The sequence below is a fragment of the Pituophis catenifer genome, unplaced genomic scaffold (assembly GCF_029215685.1).
Source record: "Pituophis catenifer annectens isolate HBS135680 unplaced genomic scaffold, rPitCat1.0.hap2 SCAF_7, whole genome shotgun sequence".
In the NCBI taxonomy this organism is placed as follows: Eukaryota; Metazoa; Chordata; class Lepidosauria; order Squamata; family Colubridae; genus Pituophis; species Pituophis catenifer.
Genome location: NW_027256887.1, coordinates 48869879 through 48889506, shown reverse-complemented (window position 1 = coordinate 48889506; position 19628 = coordinate 48869879). Strand labels below are relative to the sequence as shown.

General features: G+C 42.4%; 1 protein-coding gene across 1 annotated transcript in view; it reads left to right on the top strand.

Moving 5' to 3' along the window:
• The window catches only part of PAWR (pro-apoptotic WT1 regulator), a 58062-nt gene that overhangs the window by 27781 nt on the left and 10653 nt on the right, over nucleotides 1–19628 (top strand). The window contains exons 2-3 of the mRNA XM_070947145.1: nucleotides 2560–2688; nucleotides 8439–8473. Of these exons, the coding sequence (XP_070803246.1) occupies nucleotides 2560–2688; nucleotides 8439–8473 (164 nt within the window). The remainder of the gene's footprint in view (nucleotides 1–2559; nucleotides 2689–8438; nucleotides 8474–19628) is intronic.

The window sequence follows — 19628 nt, the reverse complement described above, 5'->3', positions numbered from 1 at the left end:
CCAAGAAATGCAGAGCCAGAGAGAGCATAAAAACCCGAGGATTTACTGTATCTTCCCCTTTTCTGTTCAGGAACTCAAGCCATGTGATCCTGTCCACCATTAAACCATCTTTCTAAGCAGTCTCCATGTTTCCAGTGTCTTTTTCCCCACTTGGAGCAGAACCCAGAAGGATATTTCTTCCAACACAGTGTTTAGTCATTTCAATTAAATTTACAATTTCTATATTTCCTTTTTACCATATTTATTCCTCATCTATTTTTGTAAAAAACCAATATTACCCTTCATCCTCATCTCTAATCTTAATCAAATTCAATTTTTCCCTTCTATTCTATATTATACCCCTTCCCATTGTCATCTATTTTTATATCCATCCTCACATTGGTTAATTATGTAATATTACAGTTGTTTAATATAAATTCAACATTTTAATATAAATCAATTAGTTATATAACTACCTTTTTTGTATATTAATCAATATGAACATGAATATTCCAATTATTTCCATGCAATCCAATTTCTTACAAATCAATTGATTATATTTACCAATAATAATAAACCAAATAATTTCCCCCATATATTCCTCCAAACCACAACTTAACCATTTCTGCTTTCAACACAATATACAATTAATAGTATCTCAATTATTACAATTCCCTAGTTAAATAGAGCTTTTTTTCTTTTGTGTTTTAAAATCTTGAACTCTCCTCTTTTCCCCTAAATTTCCCATTGTTTGCACCTACCTTTTTTGGTGAGGAAAAAGAAAAGAAAAATCTGCCTGCCTAATTTTCCAACGTTGCAGCAACAGCAAAGCCAACAGCCTGCTTTACTTTCAGTTTCGTGTTTCAGCAGAGCTAGGGGAAAAGAAATCTCTCCAGCAAGCAGCAGAGCCCTGAGCAAAACAGCTGAGAGCAAATCAGCTGAGAGTCGGGAGCTGATCTAATCAAGGGCTAATTAGCCTATGCTGAAGCTCTGCGGGCCAATAAAATTACAAAAAAACACCGAACCATTTGTTAAATTGCTGGCTCGGCCGCCCCTTGCCCACCACTATTTATTGGCAATAAATAGTGGTGCGGAGGGGCGGGGCAAGCTAGCAATTTAACAAACGCAGAATCTCACCACTGGCTATAAGGCAGCCCTTTGAAACCCCGCGGCAAGAATTTAAACAGTTTTTTTTCCTCTAGCCATCAGCTGGGACTCAGGAGGCAGCAATAGATTGAGAGTGGGCGGGGTAAACGAACGGCCAGCGCTCCAACAGAGCAGAGAGTGAGGGTGAGTGAAGGCGTGGGGGGGGGTGAGAGAGGGCTTTGGCGACCCCTGTGAAATGGCCGTTCGACCCCCAAAGGGGTCACGACCCCCAGGTTGAGAACCACTGCTTATAAAGATTAAGTCATGTCAATTATTCTTTTCTCTTTTAGTAGACAGCAGCACATCATTTAGAGATTGATTACTTATAGGTGTTGGTGTTGTATTTCAAGTCTTGGTGGCACCCAGCACCAATTCAAGACATTTTTTAAAAAATGCACATTACTTACCTATAGGCTATTGTTAGAAATGGCAAAATAAAAAAGATACGCCACTTTAAAGAAATCTCAGATTAATATTGCACTCAAAGGTCAAGACATACACATGTGATAGAATGTTTTCCATTTCATCTGTCTTGGCCAAAAAATTGATTGGCAGCTGAAGTTTCCTATGGTTATTCCTCTATTAAATTAAATCCTTGTCACTTTATCTATAGTTGTCAGTGATGTGTCTTTGGCAGCAGGGAGTTAGGAGCAAGTAACATCCAGCAGATCAGCAAGCAAACAGTTCTTAAAGTACATTTGCTATTACAGAAATACTGTTTTAAAACCATAGGTCAGTTTCAATGCCCTTTTAATCTATTTTTAATACTTGTTATAATTTTATTGGTACAGCATTATGTAAAAACAATTACAATTATACTGGTGCTTTTCATGCATGTTGGATAGAAACATATGCATCCTATTGTGAAAATGATGGGAGTTGGAGTTAGCAGTTTAAATTTAATAACTTAATAACTTTATGTAGTCTATGTAATTTTAATAACTTAAATTTAATAAACAATGAAGGTCATCAGCTTAAGAAAGACTGCATTAGATGTCTTCACAATCCAACCAGAATACCAGTATGAAGACTTAATTATTAGTTTGAGATTTTCCTCTGATCTTTTTTTTTTTTTTTTTGGATTGGTGTTATGATTTTTTAAATTTACAATCAAAGTTTAATTAAAAGGTTCTATAATGTCTGCTCTTGAACAATTCCTTTCTTTTAAAACATATGTTCAGAACTTTTCTTACATTGAATCTAGATCACATATCTATATACATTTTTCCTTTGAAATATTATATTGCATTTAACCAAGCAAATAATTGGCAATCTTTAACCAATACATTCATTCATTATACGCAGCTTAAGGGGGCAAATGGTGTCTGTTAACACCCAACAGACCATATAAATCTTGCAATAGCCAAAGTCTGCTGAATGTGGTACTTCAGATTTAATGTGCAAATTGGAAAACATTGATTTGTTTTGTTTTAGAGCTTGGATGAATATGATGATGATGAAGCAGGACAAAAAGAACGGAAAAAAGAAGATGCAATCACACAACAAAATACAATACAAAATGAATCCACTGTTTCGGATCCAAATACTTCATATATATTGCAGGTGAGATGTTGTAATACATATCTACAAACACCTTTAATTTTTTATGATTTTAGTGCACTGTTACATTGATCAGGCATTATTGATTAACATTCAATAATATGATACAGAAATCATAACTTGTCCTCATAACTTTGGCTATTGCCTCTGCCTTCTGGATTATTTTATAGCAACTCTTTGTCTGTAAAAAACCCAAACAACCATTTATGTACTATCATGAAGGATAAAATAAAGTGGTATATAGCACTCGATAGTTATAGGATGAATCAGGTATACCTAGCACCATTTTTGGAGTATGCTATGTCCAATAAGCAAATTCTTTAAGGAGTAGGTCAATTTGGATAAAGTTAAGACAGAGAAATTTCTAATAAACTGAACGGGATATCAAGGCTCAAATATACTGTAAGTAGAGGTGGAAATAATGCACAGATACATAGACTTGTAACTACTTTCTGATAGAATAAAAGAATAAATAAAATGTTATTGTGGTCTTAGACCAGGTCTCGCCTTGTCCACCCAACTGCTCTGGAAGCAAACAACAACCAGAAGGAAACGAAGCGGTTTGCAGCATCTTTAATCAGGTTAAGGACAGCAACACAGGCAGGAGTAAGGCACAAGCCGGCATCGACATTTAAAGTTAGTGCTACACGCAGCCGCTGTGCAGCGCTCTTTATACACTTAGTAACAAGCAATTTACCATTTGGCAATCAAACAGTTAACACCACACCCCCCTTCCCACTAGCTTGCTTGACGATAGGGCACGCTTCCTGTTACGTCACAAGGAGGCGCCATTCTCAAGCTTTATGCTCCACCGAGCTCCAATGAAAGCGTTCGTTTCTTTTGTGCTTGAGCGGCAAGGTCCCTCCAAACAGCTGGGAGCACGTCACCGGAGTTTACAGCCACTCGGCCCCTTCTCATCTTCCTCCCCAACAATGGTGAGAGCCATCCAGAGCTCGACAGGCGGCTCCCCTCTACCAGGAGTCCACCTGCAGGAGGTAAAACAGAGACATTAGTTACAGAAGATACTCTACCCACTGGGTCCCGGTTTATCTGGATGTTGGCGATGATACCGACAGATTAACCGGTCGGCATGGACGTCTGGAGCTGCCACCCAAGACGCTTGTGCTAACAGATAACCTTTCCAACGTAGTAAGTACTGCAGCCTGCCCCTGCGTAGTCGGGAATCTAACACTTTATCTATCTCATACTGGCGGTATGGCTCAGTCCTGGTGGGTCAGGCTGAGTCGTAGCTCTATCCCCACTGACGGGCTTTAGGAGACTGCTATGAAAAACAGGGTGTACTTTTCCTAACAGTGAAGGTAATTTGAGCACTACAGTGACGGGGTTGATCACGTGTGTTATAGGGAAAGGACCTATATATTTGGGTCCTAATTTCTTACTAGGCAACCGTAGTTTTAAATATTTGGTTGATAAATAAACTTGATCCCCCACTGAAAACGGTTTTGGATCTGCTCTTTTTTTGTCAATATACAGTTTGTATTCACTCGCTGCTTTTTGTAGAGCAGCCTTAACCTCTGGCCACGTTTGTCGGATTTTGTCTGCCCAGCCGGAAGGCGTAGCTACATCTGTAGCTGGAGGTTCTACTTCAGGTATGGCAGGGAATTCTCTCCCGTAGATGATTTGGAAAGGAGAAAAGCCCATACTACGATGGCTGATGTTATTGTATGCGACTTCAGCAAACGGGATCAAAGCAGACCAGTCAGTTTGTTGGTAAGAAACATAACAACGGAGATAACGTTCCACTGCGGCATTAGTCCGTTCTACGGCCCCGTTAGTACTGGGATGGAAGGCTGAACTTAATCCCTGGGTAGATCCTATCTGGTGGATGAAAGATCTCCAGAATTGAGCGGTGAATTGGACACCCCGATCTGATATAATTCGCTTCAGAACTCCATGAAGACAGTAAATATGTTGGATGAACATGTCTGTCAACCGTCGAGCAGACGGCAAACCTCGACAGGGTATGAAGGACGCTTGCTTCGAAAATAGGTCCACTACCGTCCAGATGACGGTATATCCATTGCTAGAAGGGAGGTCCACTATAAAGTCCATCGCAACCTCCTCCCACGGACAACTAGGATCAGCCACTGGCTGCAAATGCCCAATCGGCTTCCTCGTCATCTGTCCAGCGCCTTTCCCTCCAGCCCCTGAAAGACGGACCCAACAGTTGGCAGTTTAGAACCAGTGTGGGTGGAACTGGGCCACCAGTCTCCACCGGAAGCCTGTCCAGAATGCTCAAACCCCTGACTCTGCATACCAGCCGGCCCACAACAATCCTCCTCACATAGCTGGCGCAGTTTGGGTCTGACCACCGGCTGTTCAGGGGGTGCGGTTTGCAGCTTCTCCGCTTCCACGAGCATCTCCTCCACACCTGCCTGTAGAGGTACCTCCAACTCCGAGGCTCCTGGCGCCGTCCCCTCAGCCATAGCAAAACTCCTCCAACACACAAAACACCGCTAGAAAAGGTGGGATGGTGATTGAGGAGAGCGCTAACTTTTTCTCGGCTTGTCTACCCAACCGCTCTGGAAGCAAACAACAACCAGAAGGAAACGAAGCGGTTTGCAGCGTCTTTAATCAGGTTAAGCACAGCAACACAGGCAGGAGTAAGGCACAAGCCGGCATCGACGTTTAAAGTTAGTGCTACACGCAGCCGCTGTGTAGCGCTCTTTATATACTTAGTAACAAGTAATTTACCATTTGGCAATCAAACAGTTAACACCACACCCCCCTTCCCACTAGCTTGCTCGATGATAGGGCGCGCTTCCTGTTATGTCACAAGGAGGCGCCATTCGCAAGCTTTATGCTCCACTGAGCTCCAATGAACGCGTTCGTTTCTTTTGTGCTTGAGCGGCAAAGTCCCTCCAAACAGCTGGGAGCACGTCACTGGAGTTTACAGCCGCTTGGCCCCTTCTCATCTTCCTCCCCAACAATGGCAAGACCCATCCGGGGCTCGACACCAGGATTTAACTATTACATTTATTAGTACAATCTGTAAATATTCTGATTAAAATCAGACCAACATGAATTAACAGAATTCACAGGAATACAAATCAGTTAACTGTTAACTGTTATAACCCAGAACAGCAGCCTTACTAGAGCCCTCCCTTATTGCCAGTATACACTATTTTGCATTTCAATTTGTAATCTCAGAATTTCTATATGTTAATATTGTAGTCCTCAAGGTAGGACCTCAGTTGAGCCCAAATTTCTGTGGCTAAGTGAGAGTGCTGTTAAGTGAGTTTTGGCCCATTTTACGGCCTTTCTTGTCACAGTTGTTAAATGAATCACTGCAGTTGTTAAGTTAGGAGCATGGTTATTAAGTGAATCTCGCTTCCCCATTCATCTTGTTTGTCAGAAGTTTGAAAAAGGTGATAACATGACCCCGGGCATTGCAACTGTCACAATATGAGTCAGCTGCATTTGAATCTTGATCATGTGACCATGGCATGCTGCAATGGTCATAAGTTTGAAAAACAATCTTAAGTTCCTTTTTTCAATGCCATTGTAAATTTGAATGGTCACTAAACAAACTGTTGTAAGTCGAGGACTCTCCGTAAATAGTTTGACCAAGTATATATCCAATGACAGTGATTTGTTCTGTTGAAATTAAAACAGTCAGCCAAACCAATTTCATTGTCTTCTAGATAATATTGTTAATTGTTTTGATCTTTAATTTTAACTATTTCTTTCAAAGAGTTTTGTAATAAGTAAACTCTGATGGGTTTAGTTAGTTAACTACAGTAGCATTTTTCCCCCCATAAATAATGATTTGCAGTATTGGAGTTCCCCTATCATTACATAGGCTTTTCATTACCAGATACTACAGAAAAACACCTAAAACTGATATCCCTTAAATAAATGTTCATTTTTTTTAAAAAAAAAAAATATCTATACATAATTAATTTTAGTTATCATGTACAATAGTATGTATTTGCCATATTTATTTAATATATTACATTTACATTACATTTACTATTACATTTAGAAAAATTTTAGCCATCTTTGGGGGCTAAAAATCTAACCCAAGCAGCTTCCATGAAAGAATTCTCTTCATAATTACTTAGACTACTAAGGACTTTGTTTAATAGAACTAGTAAGCATTCATTGCAATACATTGCACCTTCAAAGTCCCTTTGGTTCAAAGGGGCTTAGTCCTATGTAAGTGAAATCTGCTATTTTCTTAATATAAAAAGCTACAAACTTTATTGAATATTTCACTATGAAAATTGGGGTTTTACAGTTCAAACAAAAAACTTGTTCATTTTATTCATTGCAAGAGTTAAATATTTCATGGGGTATTATTTCAGTAATATTCAAATATGCAAAATTCCTAATTTTGCAATATTTTTCTGACATCTAGAATTCAGTTCCTATCCCTGAACTAATAGATAATTTTAATACTTCACATTTTACCTTAACATAAGTGCACAGCAAAATAAAACATTGCTCATTATTTATCACATTGTTTCATATAGTAGGGTATGTGTGTCTGTGTACTCAGAAGCCATTCCATGATGCTAATAATGAAACTTTCAGTAAAAATATTGTACCAGCAACATAAAAGCTAGAATGAAAATCTCAAGTGACTATTTAATTGTGTGGGAATGCTGAGATATTTGATGAATTCCCATTATAAGCAGAATTGAAAGCTTGCCTGACATTTGTTTCCCAAAATCTTTGTGGTTGCATGTTAATTTTCAAATGTTTCTTCCAAACAAGCTGTAACAAATTGTATAGGATTCTGCTTTATAAAATACCAAAGAAGAAAATCTGTTCCTTGCTTTTTTTCTCCCTACTTCTGTTTCATTCTGTTATTACAAAAGTCAAAGAACTAGATGGTAGTCACTGAAGTGTGAATAATATTAGAACAGCACTAATGTTTATTATATATATATAAATATATATATATGAATAATTTCAGATTTCATAATACTTGTACTTAGCGCTGTGGAGTATAGCAAGATAAAAAACAGGTTCTAGCAAGAATGTCTGTGACCGGACACATCGGCTTCTTTGCCCATTTTTTTATTTCCAGAAAGAGAGTTTCCATATGTAAAGTGGTGACATAGTGGCTAAAATGGTTTGTAATTATTTATATCAGGCGCAATAGTGATCTCCTTTAGTCCTTGAAGCTTTGTCCTCTGGTCATGTTAGCAGGGGAATGATGATCGGACTTGAAATTGAACAATTTGGAAGTCTGTTTATAATCAATAATAAATGATATATTTAAATGACATATCCCTTGTTGTTTTAATTTTTGTTATCTATTTTTCATTTGGGGATGTTTTCATAAGTTGCATTGAGTGTAATTTAAGGCAAAGCTGGGATATAAATGAACAACAATAAGTTATATTTATTCCCTTCTTCATTTATGCAATACCACTTCTTATTAACACCACTTTTCAAAGCTGCTGACAATTTATGCTCATTGCTCACTATATTTCTACCATATAAAGTCCTCTGACTATGGATAAATAATTGTAGATACAATTCTCAGCAGAATTTCCATTGGGCTCCATGGTCCAAAATGTACTGGATCCTACTGTAAAAACCTTCATGATTGTGAAGCAGTTTCTCACTGTAAACGGTTTTTGCTGGATTTTTATATTAACTGAAGAATGGTATTTGGACTCATGTCAGGCACACATCTCTAATTGTTTTGAGTTATAATTATAAATCAGCAATTATAAATGTTAGGTACTTAATTGTGTTTTTAAAATATATTTTAACAGGATACCTCTAGGACTATTGGAAACAGATACAAAAGGTAAGGAATTGTTTAGTAGATTTTTAATCAGTGAAGTATAACTACAACTCTACTGAAAGCAAACATTCAAATTTGGTACTAAAGCTCTTTGTTTAATAATAAAAGTCTTTTGAACTCTATAAAACCTAGAATTGCAAGTTAAGACTGTTTATTAACTAGTTTTGTATACCTCATAGTGAGACCCAAAAATAGACTTAATGGAGGCTATAGCTTACTGAGCTATAGCCTTTTGGACTGGAGGAAAGAAGTGGAAAATAAATGTTAACATTAAAAAAAATTAATTGAAAAGATGGGAGACTAAATGACATTTTCAAGAAAATAATTCATGTTCTGTAGGAAATTAGATGTAAATACCTAAGAACTAATAGATTACACAGCTTTCCCTAGATATATAGGTGCTTTTTAGTCATATCCACTTCAGGACACACAGGGTCACCTTTCTAATATGTATGCTACTGCTTTTAAGTGCTCCTATTCAACTAAACCAATCTTAATCTATTGTTTCCCAGTTAGTGGTACTCATTTGTACATTATCACCCAACAGTCACTCTATCAAAATTGTAAGCCCCATCAATGTAGGAACAAAAAGTCTGCTTTTACTGATACTATTTTTTCAGTAATTCTGTAATTATATTTAGTAGTTTTTAAGAAGCTAAACATTCCAATAACTATTTTTATTATAAAGTAATGAATAATAATTGTGAGTAAAGCAATGTTGCTTCTATGGGAGTAGATGTTTCTTGGGTACAATCTCATAAAGACATCCAAAAGAGAGCAAATTAGCACAATATGTTACATAACTTTATTTTTTCAAACATAAAGAGAAAGTGATGGCAATAAAGCCTGACCCTTTTATCTTCCTTTTCTACTATTTTTTGGGTAGGTAATGCCCAAGAAACTATGACACTGAAAATAACCAATCTAAGCAAAAGATTTGGAAGGGCAAAAGAAAAGTTTAGCCATTATACAATGACAATATTACGTTCCTAAGAGGACTCCATAATATCTTCAAGAAACATAACTTTCAGGGTTGTAAAGATATGGTTTTATTACATTAACATGACAGAAGTTGAGTCTTCCTTTTGTTTCATTCCACTTTAAGTAAGTATTCTCAGAAAATCCAACATTCTCCCTTTAGCTCTAGAAAGTTGAACATCCTATGCCAGTGATGGCTAACCTTTTTGCCATCGCGTGCCAGGAAGGGGGGGGGGCGGGGGAGGTTTGCGCGTGTGTGTGCCTACACCCATAATTCTATGCGTCCTGCCCTGCGCATGTGTGTGCAACTCCCCCTCCCCCCTGCTTCTGACATGCGATGGCCCAGTAGGCCCGTTTTTCTTTCTTACCTGGCTCCAGATCCTCTCTATGTGTCTGGGAAGGGCGAAAACAGCCTTTCCCACTCCCTCGGAGTGGCTGTCCCCAGCCTACAGAGCCTCTCTGAAGGCTGGGGACAGCAAAAACCGTCACTTCTTGTCCCACTGGGAGTTGGGAAATGGGCCCTTTCAGGCCTCCGGAGGGCCTCCGAGGGAGTGAGAAAGGCTGTTTTTGCCCTCCGCAGATGCATAGAGAGGATCTGGAGCCAGGTAAGAAAGAAAAACGAGCCTTCCCCATCCTCCCAGGCCCTCCGAAGGCAGGAAACAGCCTGTTTCTCTACTTCTGGTGGGGCCAGAAGGTCCGAAAATCAGTTGGCCGGTGCGTGCATGCGGGCCAGAGCTGAGCTGGCATGCCCACTGATATGGCTAGGTGGCACACGTGCCATCAGTTCGCCATGTTTAGTTTAGTTTAGTTTATTTGATTTGTATACCGCCCCACTCCCGAAGGACTCAGGGCGGTGAACAGCCAAACAATAAAATACATAGATACAAAAAATTTAAAAACCAGATAAAATCAAATTAAATCATTTTGGCCCAGACAGATTAAAACACCCCAATAATTTAAAAACAGATTAAAATTTACATACTTAAAAAAGGGAAGAGATTAGGCCAAGCCCGCCTGATGGAATAAAAAGGTCTTCACAGCGCGGCAGAAGGTGCGCAGATCCGGGATCCTCCATATCTCCGGGGGGAGCTCATTCCAGATGGTAGGTGCCCCCACAGAGAAGGCTCTCCTGCTAGCGGCCGCCAGTCGACACTGTTTGGCTGACGGCACCTGGAGGAGTCCCTCTCTATGAGAGCGTACTGGCCGGTGGGAGGCTATTGGTGGTAGTAGGCGGTCCCGTAGATAACCAGGTCCTAAGCCATGGAGTGCTTTAAAGGTGGTAACCAAAACCTTGAAGCGCACCCGGAAGACCACCGGGAGCCAGTGCAGCTCGCGCAGGAGAGGTGTTACATGGGAGCGCCATGTCGCTCCCATTACCACCCGCGCAGCCGCACTCTGCGCCAGTTGGAGCCTCCGGGTGCTCCTCAAGGGGAGCCCCATGTAGAAAGCATTGCAATAGTCCAGGCGGGAGGTGACGAGGGCATGAGTGACAGTGCGTAACGAGTCCTGATCCAGAAAGGGACGCAACTGGCAAATCAGGTGAACCTGATGAAAAATCCTCCCGGTCACGGCCATCAAGTGCTCTTCTAAAGACAGCCGTGAATCCAGGAGGCCGCCCAAGTTGCAAGCCCTCTCCGTGGGGGCCAATGATTCGCCCCCAATAGTCAGTGATGGCGTCAACTGACTATATCGGGACGCCGGAAACCACAGCCACTCGGTATTGGATGGGTTGAGCCTGAGCCTGTTCCTCCCCATCCAGATCCGTACGGCCTCCAGGCACCGGGACATCACTTCAAGGGCATCGTTGGGGTGATCCGGGGTGGAGATGTACAGCTGGGTGTCGTCAGCGTACTGATGGTACTCCACCCCGAAACCACGGATGATCTCACCCAGCAGCTTCACATAAATGTTGAACAGGAGAGGCGAGAGGACCGACCCTTGCGGCACCCCACATATGAGGGGCCTCGGGGTCGACCTCTGTCCCCCTGTCAACACAGACTGCGACCGGTCAGAGAGAAAGGAGGAGAACCACCGCAACACAGTGCCTCCCACCCCAACTCTTCCAACTGGTGCAGCATGATACCATGGTCGACGGTATCAAAAGCCGCTGAGAGATCTAACAGGACCAGGACAGAGGAGCATCCCCTGTCCCGAGCCTTCCAGAGATCATCAACCAACGCGACCAATGCCGTTTCTGTGCTGTACCCGGGCCTGAAGCCCGACTGGAACGGATCCAGATATGTCATTTCATCCAGGTGCTGGGGGAGCTGTTGCGCAACCACACTCTCAACAACCTTCGCCACAAAACAAAGGTTGGAGACCGGACGATAATTTACCAACATTGCCGGGTCCAGGGAAGGCTTCTTGAGGAGAGGCCTCACCACCGCCTCTTTCAAGGCGGCAGGAAAGACACCCTCACCCAACGAAGCATTTATAATCCCCTGGAACCAGCCTCGTGTCACCTCCCGAGAAGCCAGCACTAACCAAGAGGGACACGGGTCCAATAAACAAGTGGTCGTGTTCAGTCTACCCAGAATCCTGTCCACGTCCTCAGGGGTCACAGGATCAAGCTCATCCCAGATAACATTCTCAAGACCTGCCCCAGTCCCTCCCCCTGAGACTACCCAGTCAGAGTCCAGATCTTCCCGAATCTGAGTGATTTTGTCATACAGATATTGAACAAAATCCTCGGCTCTACCCTCCAAGGGGTCCTCCCGCGCTTCCTGGTGGAGCAGGGAGCGGGTCACCCTAAAGAGGGTGGCCGGGTGATTATCTGATGACGCAATAAGAGCAGCAAAATAGCTACATTTCGCTGCTTTTATCGCCACTAGGTAATTCCTAATATGAGATCTTACCAGTGTCCGGTCAGATTCAGAAAGACTGGCCCTCCAACTACTCTCTAGGCGTCTTTTCCGGCGCTTCAACTCCCTCAGCTCCTCAGTGAACCAAGGAGCTAAATGAGATCGGCGCCGGGTCAGAGGCCACAAAGGCACGACCCGGTCCAGAGCTCCAGCGGCCGCCCTATCCCAGGCGGCCACTAGGTCTCCAGTCGAGGCATGTGCCAGAGCCTCAGGGAATGGCCCAAGCTCCATCTGGAACCTGTCAGGTTCCATCAGGCGCCTGGGGTGGAACCATCTTACCGGGGTGTAGCGGTTCGAAGGTCGAGATGAAGGAGAGAGTGATCAGACCATGACAAGGGCTCGGTGACTATATCCCCTATCTCGAGATCACTCAACCACTGTCCAGAGACAAAAACCAGATCCAGCATGTTTCCCTCCGTGTGGGTAGGGCCATGAATTAACTGGGTCAGGTCCATGGCTGTCATGGAAGCCATGAACTCCTGAGCCACCTCCAACGCCTCACCCACGGATGGCAGGTTGAAATCCCCCACGACCATAAGCCTAGGGGTATCAACCTCCACCGCGGCGATGACGTTGAGTAGCTCAGGCAGGGCTGCTGCCACGTGGCAGGGAGCCAGGTACGTGATCAGCAAACCCCTCTGAACCCCGTGACCCCATTTCACAAGGAGGGATTCACAGCCGGCCGTCTGAGGAACAGTGGCCTCCCTCGGTCTCAGACCATCTTTAATGATAACCGCTACTCCCCCGCCCCTCCCCTGTGACCTTGGCTGACGGAATGCGTGGAAACCTGGTGGGCACATTTCAATGAGGGGAACCCCCCCTGGCTCAACCAGGTCCGCACCCCCCTCCTGAATAAGATCACAAATGAGGGGGGCTTTATTTACTATGGACCTGGCATTGCATAGCATCAGCTGAAGGCTTGGGCCCTGAGGGTCTATGCAACCTGGAGAATGGGTGGAGCCTTGGGGGCCGGAGCACGCCATCGCTCATAAACAGCGGGTGCGCGCTCCCCTAACACGATATGGCCCCCTGCTCCCGCCATATCTACCCCTCCCACCCACAGTATTGATGTTTGAAACACTATCCGGATGAGCTCTGACACCCCCCTCGACCCCAGGTCCCACACCCCCCTCGCTGCACTTCAAGGCCAGACCCGACCCTCCCCCTTGTGGGTTTTTCTCCAAACCCACAACCCGAGTTCTAATTCGACCCTCCCCCTCCCTGGGACCCCTTAAAAGTTTAATTAAAAATTTGATAAAAAATCCCTCAACCCCCTGGTTTTCACATGCCACCTCTCTGGGTCCCAAAACCCGTCCTTGAGGTAGGCCCTCGATAATGTGGAGGGCCAGATCTGCGAGAGGGGGGAATCTCACAGCGCAAGAAGATCACAGGTAGTATACATCTTAGGTTACAACGAGGGAGGCGGAGATCGTAATCAGGGGTCCATTTGGTAATCCCAAAATCAGATGTAACACACAGCCATGAGGCTCCACTGGTAAATACACTGTCCTCTCACGACAGTTTGAGGGGTCTTTCACAGTTTCAGCCAAACGGAGAATGACATCCAGCCCGCCCTCTCACGGCGGGAGGCCCTTAAATAGCCCTAGAGATAGAAATGCTCCATCCATCCGGTGGTGAATTCATGATGTAAGAGAAACGACCCCCTCAGTGGTTGCCACAATGGTTGTCCCAAGGTTGGAGAGAGTGATTTAAAGTTCAGTCAGTCAGTTCAGTCAGTCAGCCATCATGGTTCTATGCCATACTCTGAAGCGGATCATCTCATTGCCTATCAATAAAGGTTTTAATGACCTCAGTTGTAGATTTTGCATGGATCAAATTCTCAGCACTGTAAAAGTGGATTATCTGAGCCCTTTTCTGTCAGGGTTAAGGGCTGATTTTGTGAGATTGCACTGGTCACTGTACTGAATGACCTGCATCATGACCTAGATGGGGAAAGTGTGACCTTCTTAGTATTAGTAGTGGCTTTTGATATACAATTGCCAATTCCTTTTTATATAGTAATTCTATTAAATAATCTAATTACAACAGTGAAAACTAATATAAGTAGAAAACTAGAATAGAAGGTATAGAAAAAAAGGAAAAGGAGGAAAAAAGAAAAGAATGTATTAAAAAAATTATAAAGAAATGATTTCCCACATTCATCACAACTATAAACAATTTTAGTAATTTACCATTTTCTCTTAAAATACAATAAATGATATCCTCTTCCCATATTCTATCTCTTTATCTGTGAACAAATTCATAAAGCATTATCATTTTGGTTCTGATGTCACGAACAGTCCATTAAGGGTTACCATAGTTAATTTTAACTTTGATCAAGTACACCAACTTTATATTCGTTTTATTTCTAACAATCTTAATCTTTAGCCCCTTCAAATAATATCATGGAACTTGATTTCTTTTCAATTTTTTTCCTTTGTCCCTTTTCACAAAAATTTTCAAAGTTTTAAGAAGCCTTTTTTCTAAACTCAATATAGGGTAAATGACTCAGGTCATTGTCTCTTGTTTTGTCTATATCCTTTTTATTTATTAAGACATCAGCCAGAGGCAGGTATTATTAAAATTAACTTCTGGATCCATTGTTCAAAAATGTCCTTCAGTATGCCCAATGTTAAAATACTTTGCTTCATTCTATAATTGTAAGTTCAGTTTGAGTGTTCTTCTCCTTTACTTGTAATCTTTAGTTCCCTCTAGTGTTCAATTTTTACAATCTTACCCTTTAGTGATTTTTTAAATTCAAAACAAAAGCATTTTCCCATGGGAAGGATTCTTTATAATCAATTCTAAGATCTCATTTGAAATTTATCCGGAACCTTAGTCCATTTATAAACTTCTAAAATCAAAGTTCTAAGCATCGTTTTGCTGTTTATTCAAATAAATAATTAACTTATAGTTAAACATTTCTTTTGCTAAGGATTGAAGGGATATTTATCTAGTGCTGTCAGATCTCTCAATACAGTATAAAAATTTCCAGTAGTTGAAAAGCAATTAATAAGCAATTTCTGAAAGTAGTTAGAAATGTAATTATGTAAACCTAGTATCCTTTCAGAGGAGTTGATCACGGTTTCAGCAAGATGGTTATTCCTCATCTCCCAGAGCTCTTAATCTTTCAGAGACTACTATCTTGCAGTCTCCTCACAAGAACAGCTATCTGGAACACTGGTGGGTGATGCCAAGTCCTCTCCTTGCCTAAAGAGGAATAACAGAAGAGCTGATTTACTCACTGACTCTTCATGCTGCCACAGTTACCAGTTTTGCTTTTCAAAGACCCATCTTTAGTCCAAGGATTGTACTTTTCTTATGTATATTTGATTTAAAAAAATACCTATAAATAGGAAAGTCCTGCATATCCTTGTGTATTTTGAATATGCTTTCATTTTTCTGGCCAGATAAAAAACTTACTCAAATAGATGTTATCCTTATAATTTGCTAATTATGAACCCGCATAAAATACAAGAATCCTGTCTTTAAATAACGGTGAATACTTACTTACAAAACATTAATTTTGCTAGATGATTCAGGTGCTTATTGCCCTTTTAGGTTTTATGCAAAATGCAAGTCAATAGCAGTGAGTCAAGAATGTTAGTTTATTGCAAAAATGTGACTGCTTGTGGGGAGAACTGCAAAAGACACTTTTTACAGGGAAACTTAAATCATGTGAAGTGCATATAACAACTGAACAGGTCTTTTACAAAGTATGAATTCAGTAAACTTTAAAAAGTTGAATTACAAACTTTTTGTTTAGTGTTGCAACAGACACTTCCTGTTTGTAGATAATAAAGTCCAGAACAAGGAATGCCAAATATGGTAATAGTATTAAGCTGCAAAATTCCTTACAGTTCTGTCATCATGCTTTAAAAACACCCTTCCCCAGGCATTCATCCTTATACATATATTGACTTCAGTTTCCTTTATTTCTAGCCAAGGTGGCTTGGCTAGAATTGGCTATTATTGATTGAGGGCAGTAAAAGTTGTCCATGTTAAAGAGTTCCAAGTTGTGTAAAGCTACTTTGAAAGAATCTTGTTTATCCTGCAACTCATGGCTTGCTACATCCACAAAACAATTCACTGTAATACTTCAGACATATGGTTTATTTGATTTTTTTTTCATTATAAAAAAGACTCTGTGGAATATGTTACGACACTCCTTCATAACGCTTTAGCTTGAAGGAATCCTTGAAATAATGTTCAGCTATCTGGGAATCTTTGGATAAAAATCTAAAAAAGAAAGAAAGAAGAAAAAAAAAGAAAACATCTAGGTAGAATTTGTAACCAAAACTATTCATGTTTTGTGATAGTTATAACAAAAGAGGTAAGGTTGGCAGTGTAAAAATTACACCACTGCTAGTGCTAGCATAATATAAAAATTGATTCCCCCTCCCCACCTCGTGGTCACAATCTCTGGCATGTATGGTGAGGATATCAGCATATGGCAATTGGAAGCAAACTGCAGGTAAGTGCAGCAGACAGCTTAAGTGTGCTATCATTTGTACTATGTAATTACTGCTATCATATTTGAGCTGCAAAAATCCAAAGGCCAGTAACTAGCAGCAAAGGAGCAGAGAGCTCTATCCCTTTTAGAGCTGAGGACATGGGAAGCAGGAGTCAGTAAACCTGAGTCCAATCACTGGATAAATATCTCTACTGACAAAAAGTATACCCCAGTTCTGGTGAACTGACTATGTAACATTGACAAACAACTTTAAATTGTCTTGGGAAACAGTTATCTAAAAAAACCCTGAGCCACTGTGGCTTTCCAATGAGGCTGTTTTGTCTTATAAAGCTAGATCAAGGTAGATCAATATTAAGGCAGAGGATTTCATACATCGAAGGCCAAATAGTAATTGTTGCTTTCTCTCATAATACACTTGAAAATAACTAGATTTTCAATCTTACTTTCAAACTAGATTTTCAATCTTACTTAAGCGTCGCACGCTTAAGACTTTTTTATTTCATCAAGCTGGCCTGGCCTAAATCTTCTCCCCTTTTAAATATAAATTTTAATTTGTTTTAAATTATGGGGTATTTTAAATTCAGCCAAATTATTTAATTTGTTTTTAATCTATTTTAAATTTTTGTATTTATGTGTTTTATCTTGTGGCTGTTCACTGCCCTGAGTCCTTCGGGAGAAGGGCGGTAGAGAAATTTAATAAAATAAAATAAATAAATAAATTTTAATTCCATACCAGCTTCGTATTTATATTAAATCACAGTTTCAAAATTCAAGAGAATTTTATCTATAACTTAGTGTGATGCTTTCCCCATTTTGGAAGGGAAATATAGGATAACTTCTTTTTTAAAAATTTTATTTATGCAATTTTTTCTTCTTTAAAATACATAAGTGTATTAATGTATAACACCTGTCCCTCGGACACAGGTGTTATAGAAACCATAGCCCATGTTTTTTTGAACTGCCAGTTCTACAGGGAATTCAGTGGATTGATCCTTTTTCATCCACATTTTTTCCTGTGCGCTGCTCCCACTATCCATGGATGGGTTAAATGCTTCAGCCTTTGGCAAACAACTGAGTGTTACTTTAAGAAAAAAGCAGGGACTTCCCTTTCCCCGTTGCCCAGCCACACCTCCAATCCCATGATACCCCAGTCTTCGCTCAGTTGTTGGCAAATGCTGAAGTGTTTTTTGGGAGCTCCTGTCCTTAAGGTATTTGCTCCCTTCGTTTCTGTTTGTTTCTTCCCTTGCTCAAGGATCCTTAGGATTTTATTTTATTTTTGATTATTTCCTTTCCCCGGGGTTGCCTTCCTTTTGTTTCTCTTTTGTTCTCTTCTTTTGTCGGCTTTTTGCTTTTGCTGCCGAGAGCAGCGGCAGCGCTAATCAGCTGGGCGTCGGGGCCGGAGCTCCGGGCCGCCCACGTGACGTTTTTCTTCCTTGGCGCCTGATTCAAATCTGCTGAGAGCCGGCAAGCCTCACCCAGAACAGACTACAGCTGCTTCGCGGGGCGAAGAGGAGAGCGATCGGATCGGTTTTACACCGATCGGGCCAGGACAAGGCAGCGTGCAGCCGCGGTTCGCCCGGCTAGCCCTGCCAGCCACCGCTACGCTACGGAAAAAGGGGCTTTGTCTAGTGGCAGGGAAGCACGGCAGGGCCATCAGCATAAGACCGTTGCGGACCGTCGGGCCATCAGCATAAGACCGTTGCGTACAACTGGCTCCCCAATCTCTGCATCACGTGGCGCCCGCCATCTTGAAGGACCCATGGGCCGCCATCTTAGCCATTGTTTACTTGAGGAGCCCCCTCTTTTCTACAGCTGGCATCAGATTTGCACAGGGTCTTTGGCTCGTGGGGGCTCAGCTGCGCCAACTCCCCTTTTACAGCGGTGCCTTTGCAACAGGGGTTAGCTGGTGAGACCTCCGGGCTCTTAGCTGCCGTTACTTGTCCTACGGGGCGAAGTGCCCACATCAGGTCGAAGCACCGAGCGGAGCGGTGTTTTCCTCTGACAACATATCATGTCTGACTCCCTGTTCTCTTCAGACCCTGAGCTGGAATTGAGCCCACCTCGCAAGGGGGCCAAATCAGCCAAAAAGAGTTCTCGGAAGTGGTCTGAAGGTTCCAGCCGCAAGTCCAAAATCAGGGAAGGGGCCCTCCTTCCAGGACAAGGACGCACAGAGACGCCATAAGGTGCTCGAGAGGCAGTGCGCCAAAGCCCAAAAGGCACTGGCTATGACACCCACCAGGGGGCCAAGACCAGAAAGCGCTGCTCCTTCTACATCTAGGGAGTCAGACTCAGCAATCGCTACCTTGACGGATCTGGCTCAGACCCCGGCGACTCCGGTCTTGGCCGAGAGGGGACTTCAACTGGATGGAACTCCTACCCTTACTCAGGAGGACCCTGCGTCAGTTACCAGCGGGCCCAACTCACAGCCCGACTCCAAGCGCAAGGGCACGGGGGGGGGGGGGGGGCACTGCCGCCTTCACATTTGGACTTCCAAGCCATGTTCTCCTCGGCTTTATCATCCTTCCTAGTTGCCAGTTGGCAGCAGGCGGCTCCACCACCCCATCCGTTACAGCCCCAGGGGTCTCAACACCAGAACCAGACTCGCACCCCCCAGGCACAAGAATCCTCCTCTGAGGAGTCAGATCAAGCAGAGGAGAGACCAGAGGATGTCGAATTCTCAAAGGACAAAGGCCTGAGCCCAGACACACCAGCCTTCACGGGACTGTTTCGACCGGCACTTTTTAAGTCGCTACTTCACAAGGCGCGGCTCACAACTAACCTGGGAGTGCCGGGGGAGGTGAGGACAGCCTCAGCTTCTGCGCGGGGCCCCACGATGCCCTCTTCA